Below are 13,627 nucleotides of genomic sequence, written 5' to 3'. Positions count from 1 at the left end.
GGGATACATCACTGACCACTGGGGTACATCACTGACACTGGGGTACATCAATGACCACTGGGATACATCACTTAGGCCTGGATTACATCACTGACACTGGGTTAGTTCACTGACCCCTTGGATACATCACTGACCCCTGGGTACATTACTGACACTGTGGCGCATCACTGACCCCTGGGGTACATTACTGACACTGTGATACATCACTGACACTGGGATACATCACTGACACTGGGGTACATCAGTGACCCTGGGATACATCACAGACACGGGGATACATCACTGACCCCTGGGATACATCACTGACACTGGGGTACTTCAGTGACCCTGGAGTACATCACTGACCCCTGGGATACAACACTGATCCCTGGGGTACATCAGTGACTCCTGTGGTACATCACTGACCCCTGGGGTACCTCACTGACACTGGGGTACATCACTGACCCCGGGGGTACATCACTGACACCTGGGATACATCACTGACACTGGGGTACGTCACTGACCCCTGTGTTACATCACTGACACTGGGGTACTTCACTGACCCCTGGGGTACATCACTGACAGTGGATTATAATACTGACCACTTGGGTACATCACTGACACCTGGGATACATCAATGACACTGGGATACGTCACTGACAGTGGGGTACATCACTGACACCTGGGATACATCACTGACACTGGGGTACGTCACTGACCCCTGTGTTACATCACTGACACTGGGGTACTTCACTGAACCCTGGGGTACATCACTGACAGTGGATTATATCACTGACCACTTGGGTACATCACTGACACTGGGGTACATCACTGACCCCTGGGGTACATCACTGACAGTGGATTATAATACTGACCACTTGGGTACATCACTGACACCTGGGATACATCAATGACACTGGGATACGTCACTGACAGTGGGGTAGATCACTGACACTGGGGTACGTCACTGACCCCTGTGTTACATCACTGACACTGGAGTACATCACTGACACTGGAGTACATCACTGACACTGGGATACATCACTGACAGTGGATTACATCACTGACACTGGGGTACATCACTGACTCCAGGGGTACATCACTGCCAGTGCTGTCCTTTGTGGTACATCACTTCCCACACTAACCCCTGCACAAGCATTACTTTAATTTCAGTCTAACTTGTCGCTTGTTTGGTGTACATCAAGTTTGAACACTCCACAGATTGCGCCCTCGAACAGATTTCCACTGTTTGTGGGCCAGTTATGCACATTGAGAATTGCATCGTTACCCTTCGTATATCCATGAGGATCCTCTCTTCACACAACTCCTCAGGACCTCCTGACTCTCCAATCCTGCAAACCTTATGTTTTATCTCGAGTTTTCCCCCAAATTATAGCCTGAAATCAGATTTAATTGTGGACTTTTTCTGCCAAATCCATACAAGCCATATGCGGTGAGTGGAAGTTGTGTGGCTGGGTTCTTACATTCTTGAATCCCCTGTAGAGCACCTGCAGCTCCCTCTTGGTGAAGTTGGTTTGGGCCTGCAGCTGCCCCAAGCCCTCGGGCCGATGGCAAACTATTGCCATTTCCAGCTCATCTTCAACCTTATCTGTAAAAAAAAACAGACACAAGATGTGAGGACAACCATAAGCATAGCAGCTCCGGAACATCCTGAAACAATCCATGAAGGCATGCCACAGCCAACAGCACCGGCCCTGTTTAACCATTCAACGGGACTTGTCATCGAATCGCAGATTGTGGCCAACTGTAGCTCAGATTAAAGCCTGTGCTGAATAAAATCAGCCAGACAATGAGAAGCAGATTCTTAAACCCTCAAACATCTGATACAATCAGCTCCATCATATCATTCCACACATACCTGTACTAGATCCGTGTACTGGAACAGTGTTCTGTACTAGAGCAATGTCCTGTACTGGAGCAGTGTCCTGTACTAGAGCAATGTCCTGTACTAGAGCAATGTCCTGTACTAGAGCAATGTCCTGTACTAGAGCAATGTCCTGTACTAGAGCAATGTCCTGTACTAGAGCAAAGTCCTGTATTAGAGCAATGTCCTGTACTAGAGCAATGTCCTGTACTGGAGCAATATCCTGTACTGGAGCAATGTCCTGTACTAGAGCAATGTCCTGTACTAGAGCAATGTCCTGTACTAGAGCGATGTCCTATACTAGAGCGATGTCCTGTACTACAGCAATGTCCTGTACTGGAGCAATGTCCTGTACTAGAGCAATGTCCTGTACTAGAGCAATGTCCTGTACTGGAGCAATGTCCTGTACTAGAGCAATGTCCTGTACTAGAGCAATGTCCTGTACTGGAGCAATGTCCTGTACTGGAGCAATGTCCTGTACTAGAGCAGTGTCCTGTACTGGAGCAGTGTCCTGTACTGGAGCAATGTCCTGTACTGGAGCAATGTCCTGTACTGGAGCAATGTCCTGTACTAGAGCAATGTCCTGTACTCGAGCAATGTCCTGTACTGGAACAATGTCCTGTATGAGAGCAATGTCCTGTAATAGATCACTGTCCTTAACTACAACAGTGTCCTGTACTAGAGCAGTGTCCTGTACAAAGTAATGTCTTGTACTAAAACAATGTCCTGTACTAGAGCCGTGTCCTGTACTAGAGCAGTATCCTGTACTAGAGCAGTGTCCAGTACTAGGCAACTGTCCTGTACTGGAACAATGTCCTGTATGAGAGCAATGTCCTGTACTGGAGCAATGTCCTGTACTGGAGCAATGTCCTGTACTGGAGCAATGTCCTGTACTAGAGCAATGTCCTGTACTAGAGCAATGTCCTGTGCTGGAACAATGTCCTGTACGAGAGCAATGTCCTGTAATAGTTCAATGTCCTGTACTAGAACAGTGTCCTTTACTAGAGCAGTGACCTGTACAAAGTAATGTCTTGTACTAGAACAATGTCCTGTACTAGAGCCGTGTCCTATACTAGAGCAGTATCCTGTACTAGAGCAGTGTCCAGTACTAGGCAACTGTCCTGTACTGGAACAATGTCCTGTACGAGAGCAATGTCCTGTACTGGAGCAATGTCCTGTATTGGAGAAGAGTCCTGTATTAGAGCAATGCCCTGTACTGGAGCAATGTCCTGTACAAGAGCAATGTCCTGCAATAGATCAATTACCTGTACTAGAGCAGAGTCCTGTACAGAGTAAAGTCTTGTACTAGAACAATGTCCTGTACTAGAGCCGTGTCCTGTACTAGAGCAGTGTCCTGCACTAGAGCAATGTACTTTACTGGAGCAATGTCCTGTATTGGAACAATGTCCTGTTCTGGAATAGTGTCCTGTGCTAGAGCAATGTCCTGTACTAAAGCAATGTCCTGTACTAGAGCAGTGTCTTTTACTAGAGCAGTATCCTGTACTAGAGCAATGTCCTCTACTCGAGCAGTGTCAACTACTAGAGCAATGTCCTGTACTTCAGCAGTGCTTTGCACTAGAGCAGTGTTCTGTACTAGAGCAATGTCCTGTACTGGAGCAGTGTCCTTTACTAGTGCAATATGTTGTACTGGAGCAATGTCCTGTACTAGAACAATGTCCTGTACTCGAGCAATGTGCTGCAATAGAGCATGATCCTGTACTAGAGCTATGTCCTGTACTGGAGCAGTGCCCTGTAATGGAGGAGTTTCCTGTGCAGGAGCACTTTCCTGTACTAAAGCAATGTCCTGCACTAGAGCGATATCCTGTACTATTGCAGTATCCTGCACAAGAGCAATGTCCTGTTCTAGAGCCATATCCTGTACTAGAGCAATGTCTTGCACTAGAGCAATGTGCTGTACTGGAGTAATATCCTGTACAGAGCAATGTGCTGTACTGGAGCAATATCCTGTACTGGAACAATGTCCTGTACTGGAGCAGAGCGATGTACTAGAGCAGTATCCTGTACGAGAGCAATGTCTTGTACAGAGTAATGTCTTATACTAGAGCAATGTCCTGTACTAGAGCCGTGCCCTGCACTAGAGCAGTGTTCTGCACTAGAGCAATGTCCTGTACTAGAGCAATGCCCTGTACTAGAGCAGTGTCTTTTACTAGAACAGTATCCTGTACTAGAGCAATGTCCTGTACTAGAGCAATGGCCTCTACTAGAGCAGTGTCATCTACTAGATCAATGTCCTGTACTTCAGCAGTGTTCTGTACTAGAGCAATATCCTGTACTATTGCAGTATCCTGTACAAGTGCAATGTCCTGTTCTAGAGCCATATCCTGTAATAGAGCAATGTCCTGCACTAGAGCAATGTGCTGTACGAGAGCTGTGTCCTGTACAGAGCAATGTGCTGTACTGGAGCAATATCCTGCACTGGAACAATATCCTGTACTGGAGCAGTTCGATGTACTAGAGCTGTATCCAGTACTAGAGCAAAGTCCTGTACAGAGTAATGTCTTATACTAGAGCAATGTCCTGTACTAGAGCCGTATCCTGTACTAGAGCCATGTCCTGCATGAGAGCAATGTACTTTACTGGAGCAATATCCTGTATTGGAGCAATGTCCTGTACTGGAATAATGTCCTGTGCTAATGTCCTGTACTAGAGCAATGTCCTCTACTAGAGCAGTGTCATCTACTAGAGCAATGTCCTGTACTTCAGCAGTGCCCTGCACTAGAGCAGTGTTCTGTACTAGAGCAATGTCCTGTACTCGAGCAGTGTCCTTTACTACAGCAATGTGCTGTACTGGAGCAATGTCCTGTACTAGATCAGTGTCCTGTACTGGAGTAATATTATGTACATAGCAATGTGCTGTACTGGAGCAATATCCTGTACTAGAGCAGTGCCCTGCACTAGAGCAATGTACTTTACTGGAGCAATATACTTTACTGGAGCAATGTCCTGTATTGGAGCAATGTCCTGTACTGGAGCAATGTCCTGTACTAGAGCAATGTCCTGTACTAGAGCAATGTCCTATACTAGAGCAATGTCTTGTACTAGAGCAATGTCCTGTACTAGAGCAATGTCCTGTACTAGGGCAGTGTCCTGTACTGGAGCAATGTCCTGTACTAGAGCAATATCCTGTACTAGAGCAATGTCCTGTACTAGGGCAGTGTCCTGTACTAGGGCAGTGTCCTATACTAGAACAGTGTCCTGTACTAGAGCAATGTCCTGTACGAGAGCAATGTCCTGTACTGGAGCAATGTCCTGTACTCGAGCAATGTCCTGTACTAGGGCAGTGTCCTATACTAGAGCAATGTCCTGTACGAGAGCAATGTCCTGTACTGGAGCAATGTCCTGTACTCGAGCAATGTCCTGTACTAGGGCAATGTCCTGTACTAGAACAGTGTCCTGTACTAGAACAGTGTCCTGTACTAGAGCAATGTCCTGTACTGGAGCAATGTCCTATACTAGAGCAATGTCCTGCACTGGAGCAATGTTCTATACTAGAGAACTGTGCTGTACTAGAGTGGTGTCCTGTACTAGAGCAACGTTCGGTACTAGAGTAATGGACTGTATGAGAGCAATATCCTGTATTGGAGCAATGTCCTGTACTGGAGCAGTGTCCTGTCAAAGTGCAGTGTCTTGCACTAGAGCAGTGTCCTGTAATAGAGAAATATATTGTACTGGAGCAATGTCCTGCACTAGAGCAATGTCCTGTACGAGAGCAATGTCCTGTACTGGAGCAATGTCCTGTACTCGAGCAATGTCCTGTACTAGGGCAGTGTCCTATACTAGAGCAATGTCCTGTTCTAGAACAGTGTCCTGTACTAGAACAGTGTCCTGTACTAGAGCAATATCCTGTACTGGAGCAATGTCCTATACTAGAGCAATGTCCTGCACTGGAGCAATGTTCTATACTAGAGAACTGTGCTGTACTAGAGTGGTGTCATGTACTAGAGCAACGCTCGGTACTAGAGTAATGGACTGTATGAGAGCAATATCCTGTATTGGAGCAATGTCCTGTACTAGAGCAGTGTCCTGTACTAGAGCAGTGTCCTGTACTAGAGCAATGTCCTGCACTTGAGCAGAGTCCTGTATTAGAGCAGTGTCCTGTACTAGAGCAATGTCCTGTACAGGAGCAATATCCTGTACTGGAGCAATGTGCTGTAAGAGAGCAATGTCCTGTACTAGAACAATGTCCTCTACTGGAGCAGTGTCCTGTACTAGAGCAGAATCCTCTACTGGAGCAATGTCCTGTACTGGAGCAATGTCCTGTACTAGAGCAATGTGCTGTATTGGATCAATGTCCTGTACTAGAATAGTGTCCTGTACTCGAGCAATGTCCTATACTATTGCAGTATCCTGTACAAGAGCAATGTCCTATTCTAGAGCCATGACCTGTACTAGAGTAATGTCCTGCACTCGAGCAATGTGCTGTACTGGAGTAATATCCTGTGCAGAGCAATGTGCCCTATTGGAGCAATATCCTGTACTGGAGCATTGTCCTTTACAAGAGCAGTGTTTTGTACTGGAGCAATATCCTGCACTAGAGAAATATCCTATACTAGGGGAAAGTTCTGTACTGGAACAATGTCCTGTTCTGGAATAGTGTCCTGTGCTAGAGCAATGTCCTGTACTAAAGCAATGTCCTGTACTAGAGCAGTGTCTTTTACTAGAGCAGTATCCTGTACTAGAGCAATGTCCTCTACTCGAGCAGTGTCAACTACTAGAGCAATGTCCTGTACTTCAGCAGTGCTTTGCACTAGAGCAGTGTTCTGTACTCGAGCAATGTCCTGTACTGGAGCAGTGTCCTTTACTAGTGCAATGTGTTGTACTGGAGCAATGTCCTGTACTAGAACAATGTCCTGTACTCGAGCAATGTGCTGCACTAGAGCATTATCCTGTACTAGAGCTATGTCCTGTACTGGAGCAGTGCACTGTAATGGAGGAGTTTCCTGTGCAGGAGCACTTTCCTGTACTAAAGCAATGTCCTGCACTAGAGCGATATCCTGTACTATTGCAGTATCCTGTACAAGAGCAATGTCCTGTTCTAGAGCCATATCCTGTACTAGAGCAATGTCTTGCACTAGAGCAATGTGCTGTACTGGAGTAATATCCTGTACAGAGCAATGTGCTGTACTGGAGCAATATCCTGTACTGGAACAATGTCCTGTACTGGAGCAGTGCAATGTACTCGAGCAGTATCCTGTGCTAGAGCAATGTCCTGCACAGAGTAATGTCCTGTACTAGAGCAATGCCCTGTACTAGAGCCGTGTCCTGTACGAGAGCAATGTCCTGTACTAGAGCCGTGTCCTGTACTGGAGCAGTGTCCTGCACTAGAGCAATGTACTTTACTGGAGCAATGTCCTGTATTGGAGCAATGTCCTGTACTGGAATAATGTCCTGTGCTAGAGCAATATCATGTACTAGAGCAATGCCCTGTACGAGGGCAGTGTCATCTACTAGATCAATGTCCTGTACTTCAGCAGTGTTCTGTACTAGAGCAATGTCCTGTACTCGAGCAGTGTCCTTTACAAGAGCAACGTGCTGTACTGGAGCAATGTCCAGTAGTCGATCAATGTCCTGTACTATAGCAATGTCCTGTACTAGAGCAGTGTCCTGTACTAGAGCAATGTCCTGTACTGGAGCAGTGTCCTGTAATATAGGAGTTTCCTGTACAGGAGCACTTTCCTGTACTAAAGCAATGTCCTGTACTAGAGCAATATCCTGTACTATTGCAGTATCCTGTCCAAGAGCAATGTCCTGTTCTAGAGCCATATCCTGTACTAGAGCAATGTTCTGCACTAGAGCAATGTGCTGTACGAGAGCTGTGTCCTGTACAGAGCAATGTGCTGTACTGGAGCAATATCCTATACTGGAACAATGTCCTGTACTGGAGCAGAGCGATGTACTAGAGCAGTATCCTGTACGAGAGCAATGTCTTGTACAGAGTAATGTCTTATACTAGAGCAATGTCCTGTACTAGAGCCGTGCCCTGTACTAGAGCAGTGTTCTGCACTAGAGCAATGTCCTGTACTAGAGCAATGCCCTGTACTAGAGCAGTGTCTTTTACTAAAGCAGTATCCTGTACTAGAGCAATGTCCTGTACTAGAGCAGTGTTCTGCACTAGAGCAATGTCCTGTACTAGAGCAATGCCCTGTACTAGAGCAGTGTCTTTTACTAAAGCAGTATCCTGTACTAGAGCAATGTCCTGTACTAGAGCAATGGCCTCTACTAGAGCAATGGCCTCTACTAGAGCAGTGTCATCTACTAGATCAATGTCCTGTACTTCAGCAGTGTTCTGTACTAGAGAAATATCCTGTACTATTGCAGTATCCTGTACAAGTGCAATGTCCTGTTCTAGAGCCATATCCTGTAATAGAGCAATGTCCTGCACTAGAGCAATGTGCTGTACGAGAGCTCTGTCTTGTACAGAGCAATGTGCTGTACTGGAGCAATATCCTGTACTGGAACAATATCCTGTACTGGAGCAGTTCGATGTACTAGAGCTGTATCCAGTACTAGAGCAAAGTCCTGTACAGAGTAATGTCTTATACTAGAGCAATGTCCTGTACTAGAGCCGTGTCCTGTACTAGAGCAGTGTCCTGCACGAGAGCAATGTACTTTACTTGAGCAATAACCTGTATTGGAGCAATGTCCTGTACTGGAATAATGTCCTGTGCTAATGTCCTGTACTAGAGCAATGTCCTCTACTGGAGCAGTGTCATCTACTAGAGCAATGTCCTGTACTTCAGCAGTACCCTGCACTAGAGCAGTGTTCTGTACTAGAGCAATGTCCTGTACTCGAGCAGTTTCCTTTACTACAGCAATGTGCTGTACTGGAGCAATGCCCTGTACTAGAACAATGTCCTGTACTAGAGCAATGTCCTGTACTAGAGCAATGTCCTGTACTAGATCAGTGTCCTGTACTGGAGTAATATTATGTACATAGCAATGTGCTGTACTGGAGCAATATCCTGTACTAGAGCAATGTCCTGTACTAGAACAATGTCCTGTACTAGAGCAATGTCCTGTACTAGAGCAATGTCCTGTACTAGATCAGTGTCCTGTACTGGAGTAATATTATGTACATAGCAATGTGCTGTACTGGAGCAATGTCCTGTACTAGAACAATGTCCTGTACTAGAGCAATGTCCTGTACTAGATCAGTGTCCTGTACTGGAGTAATATTATGTACATAGCAATGTGCTGTACTGGAGCAATATCCTGTACTAGAGCAATGTCCTGTACTAGAGTCATGTCCTGTACTAGAGCAGTGCCCTGCACTAGAGCAGTGTCCTGCACTAGAGCAATGTACTTTACTGGAGCAATGTCCTGTATTGGAGCAATGTCCTGTACTGGAATAATGTCCTGTGCTAGAGCAATGCCCTGTACTAGAGCAGTGTCTTTTACTAGAGCATTATCCTGTACTAGAGCAATGGCCTCTACTAGAGCAGTGTCATCTACTAGATCAATGTCCTGTACTTCAGCAGTGTTCTGTACTCCAGCAATATCCTGTACTATTGCAGTATCCTGTACAAGTGCAATGTCCTGTTCTAGAGCCATATCCTGTCCTAGACCAATGTCCTGCACTAGAGCAATGTGCTGTACGAGAGCTGTGTCCTATACAGAGCAATGTGCTGTACTGGAGCAATATCCTGTACTGGAACAATGTCCTGTACTGGAGCAGTGCGATGTACTAGAGCAATGTCTTGTACAGAGTAATGTCTTGTACAGAGTAATGTCTTATACTAGAGCAATGTCCTGTATTGGAGCCATGTCCTGTACTAGAGCAGTGTCCTACACGAGAGCAATGTACTTTACTGGAACAATATTCTGTATTGGAGCAATGTCCTGTACTGGAATAATGTCCTGTGCTAACGTCCTGTACTGGAGCAATGTCCTCTACTAGAGCAGTGTCATCTACTAGAGCAATGTCCTGTACTTCAGCAGTGCCCTGCACTAGAGCAGTGTTCTGTACCAGAGCAATGTCCTGTACTCGAGCAGTGTCCTTTACTACAGCAATGTGCTGTACTGAAGCAATGTCCTATACTAGAACAATATATTGTACTAGAGCAATGTCCTGTACTGGAGCAGTGTCCTGTACTGGAGTAATATTATGTCCAGAGCAGTGTGCTGTACTGGAGCAATATCCTGTACTGGAACAATGGCCTGTACTGGAGCAGTGCACTGTACTTGAGCAGTATCCTGTACTAGAGCAGTGCCCTGCACTAGAGCAGTGTCCTGCACTAGAGCAATGTACTTTACTGGAGCAATGTCCTGTATTGGAGCAATGTCCTGTACTGGAATAATGTCCTGTACTGGAGCAATGTCCTCTACTGGAGCAGTGTCATCTACTAGCGCAATGTCCTGTACTTCAGCAGTGCCCTGCACGAGAGCAGTGTTCTGTACTAGAGCAATGACCTGTACTCGATCAATGTCCTGTACTAGAGCAATGTCCTCTACTGGAGCAATAATCTGTACTAGAGACAAGTCCTGTACAAGAGCCATGTCCTGTACGAGTGCAGTTTCCTGTACTAGAGCAGTGTCCTGTACCAGAGCAGTTTCCTGTACTAGAGCAATGTGCAGCAATGGAGCAATGTCCTGTACTAGACCAATGTCCTGTACTAGACCAATGTCCTGTACTAGAGCAATGTGCAGCAATGGAGCAATGTCCTGTACTAGAGCAATGTCCTGTACTAGACCAATGTCCTGTACTAGAGCAATATCCTGTACTAGAGCAATGTCCTGTACTAGAGCAATGTGCTGTACTAAGCAATATCCTGTATTGAGCAGTGTCTTTTACTAGGGCAGTATCCTTTACAAGAGCAATGTCCTGTACGAGAGCAATGTCCTGTACTGGAGCAGTATCCTGCACTAGAGCAGTGTCCTTTACTAGGCAAGTGTCCTGTACTGGAGCAGTGTCCTGTACTCGAGAAATGTCCTGTACGGAAGCAATATCCTGTACTAGAGTAGTGGTCCTGTATTAGAGCAATGTCCTGTACTAGAGCAATGTCCTATACTAGATCAATGTTCTGTACTAGAGCAGTGTCCTGTACTAGAGCAGTGTCCTGTATTTGAGCAGTGTCCTGTACTAGAGAAATGTCCTGTACTAGAGCAGTGTCCTGTATTAAAGCAATGTCCTGTACTGGAGCAATGTCCTATACTAGATCAATTTTCTGTAATAGAACAGTGTCCTGTACTAGAGCAGTGTCCTGTACAGGAGCAGTGTCCTGTACTGGAGCAATGTCCTGTACTGGAGCAGTGTCTTGTAACAGAGGAGTTTCTTGAACAGGAGCACTTTCATTTACAAAAGTAATGTCCTGTACTAGAGCAATATCCTGTACTATTGCAGTATCCTGTACAAGAGCAATGTGCTGTTTTAGAGCAATATCCTGTACTAGAGCAATATCCTGTACTAGAGCAAAGTTCTGTACTAGAGCAATGTCCTGTACTAAGGCAGTGTCCTTTACTAGAGCAGTGTCCTGTACTGGAGGTAGATCCTGTACAAGAGCAGTGTCCTGTACCAGAGCAGCATCCTGTCCTAGAGCAGTGCTCTGTACTAGAGCAGTGTCTTTTACTGGAGCAATATTCTTTACTAGAGCTATGCCCTGCACTGGAGCAATGTCCTGTACTAGAGCCATGTCCTATACTAGAGATATGTCCTGTACTGGAGCAGTGCCCTGTATGAGAGCAGATTCCTGCACTAGAGCAATGTCCTGTACTAGAGCAATGCCTGTACTGGAGCAATTTCCTGTACTAGAGCAGTGTCCTGCACTAGAGCTTTGTCCTGTACTGGAACAATGTCCTGTACGAGAGCAGTGTCCTGTACTAGAACAATGACCTGTACTAGAGCAATGTCCTGTACTAGAACAATGTCCTGTACTAGGGCAGTGTCCTATACTAGAGCAATGTCCTGTACTGGAGCAATGTCCTGTATTAGAGCAATGTCCTGTACTAGGGCAGTGTCCTGTACTAGGGCAGTGTCCTGTACTAGAACAATGACCTGTACTAGAGCAATGTCCTGTACTAGAACAATGTCCTGTACTAGGGCAGTGTCCTATACTAGAGCAATGTCCTGTACTGGAGCAATGTCCTGTACTAGAGCAATGTCCTGTACTAGGGCAGTGTCCTGTACTAGAACGGTGTCCTGTACTAGAGCTTTGCCCTGTACTGGAACAATGTCCTGTACGAGAGCAGTGTCCTGTACTAGAACAATGACCTGTACTAGAGCAATGTCCTGTACTAGAACAATGTCCTGTACTAGGACAGTGTCCTATACTAGAGATATGTCCTGTACTGGAGCAGTGCCCTGTATGAGAGCAGATTCCTGCACTAGAGTAATGTCCTGTACTAGAGCAATGCCTGTACTGGAGCAATTTCCTGTACTAGAGCAGTGTCCTGCACTAGAGCTTTGTCCTGTACTGGAACAATGTCCTGTACGAGAGCAGTGTCCTGTACTAGAACAATGACCTGTACTAGAGCAATGTCCTGTACTAGAACAATGTCCTGTACTAGGGCAGTGTCCTATACTAGAGCAATGTCCTGTACTGGAGCAATGTCCTGTACTAGAGCAATGTCCTGTACGAGAGCAGTGTCCTGTACTGGAGCAATGTCCTGTACTAGAGCAATGTCCTATACTAGAGCAATGTCCTGTACTAGAGCAATGTCCTGTACTAGGGCAGTGTCCTGTACTAGGGCAGTGTCCTGTACTAGGGCAGTGTCCTGTACTAGGGCAGTGTCCTATACTAGAACAGTGTCCTGTACTAGAGCACTGTCCTGTACGAGAGCAATGTCCTGTACTGGAGCAATGTCCTGTACTAGAGCAATGCCCTGTACTAGGGCAGTGTCCTATACTAGAGCAATGTCCTGTACTAGAACAGTGTCCTGTACTAGAGCAATGTCCTGTACTAGAGCAATGTCCTGTACTAGAGCAATGTCCTGTACTAGAACAGTGTCCTGTACTAGAGCAATGTCCTGTACTAGAGCAATGTCCTGCACTAGGGCAGTGTCCTATACTAGAGCAATGTCCTGTACTAGAACAGAGTCGTGTACTAGAGCAATGTCCTGTATGAGAGCAATATCCTGTACTAGAGCAATGTCCTGTACTAGGGCAGTGTCCTATACTAGAGCAATGTCCTGTACTAGAACAGTGTCCTGTACTAAAGCAATGTCCTGTACTAGAGCAATGTCCTGTACTAGAGCAGTGTCCTATACTAGAGCAATGTCCTGTACTAGGGCAATGTCCTATACTAGAGCAATGTCCTGTACTAGAGCAATGTCCTGTTCTAGAGCAATGTTCTCTACTAAAGCAATGTCCTGTACTAGAGCAGTGTTCTCTACTGGAGCAATGTCCTGTACTAGAGCAATGTCCTGTTCTCGAGCAATGTTCTCTACTAGAGCAGTGTCCTACACTGGTGCATTGTCCTTTTATTGTGCTCTATTTTAAGTGTGTTCCACATTGAATCGGATTTGGATTCGGTCATGCCAAGTAGCTAATTATTAACTTGTGCAAGTCCTCAGGGAGGGATGACTTACCCTTTAACTGTGTCACTCGGTCACTGCAGCTGCACTGATATTACGTCCTCACCCTGATATGATTTCTAATGTTTGAACTGTTGACTATATCACCTACATCATCGCTTGCCTGCACATCTGCCAAAACAGCATGCTCCAAGCAGTTGTTTTTCCGTTCATCTTTCGTTGCAAGCGCCATCAGCCATGAGGCACAGTGTTGGGAGCAGTAATAGGTTGCTT

The 13,627-nt window shown here is 45.9% G+C and overlaps 1 protein-coding gene across 2 annotated transcripts in view; it reads right to left on the bottom strand.

Moving 5' to 3' along the window:
- LOC139263097 (A-type potassium channel modulatory protein KCNIP1-like) overlaps window positions 1-13,627 on the bottom strand; it is a 550,698-nt gene that overhangs the window by 355,070 nt on the left and 182,001 nt on the right. For both annotated transcript variants that reach the window (XM_070878641.1, XM_070878642.1), the window contains exon 2: window positions 1,464-1,588. In XM_070878641.1, coding sequence (XP_070734742.1) covers window positions 1,464-1,588 — 125 coding nt within the window. The remainder of the gene's footprint in view (window positions 1-1,463; window positions 1,589-13,627) is intronic.

Source organism: Pristiophorus japonicus, chromosome 4 (genome assembly GCF_044704955.1).
Source record: "Pristiophorus japonicus isolate sPriJap1 chromosome 4, sPriJap1.hap1, whole genome shotgun sequence".
Classification (NCBI taxonomy): domain Eukaryota; kingdom Metazoa; phylum Chordata; class Chondrichthyes; family Pristiophoridae; genus Pristiophorus; species Pristiophorus japonicus.
Note: the sequence above shows the minus strand (reverse complement) of the source record. Positions and strands in the feature narration are given on the sequence as shown.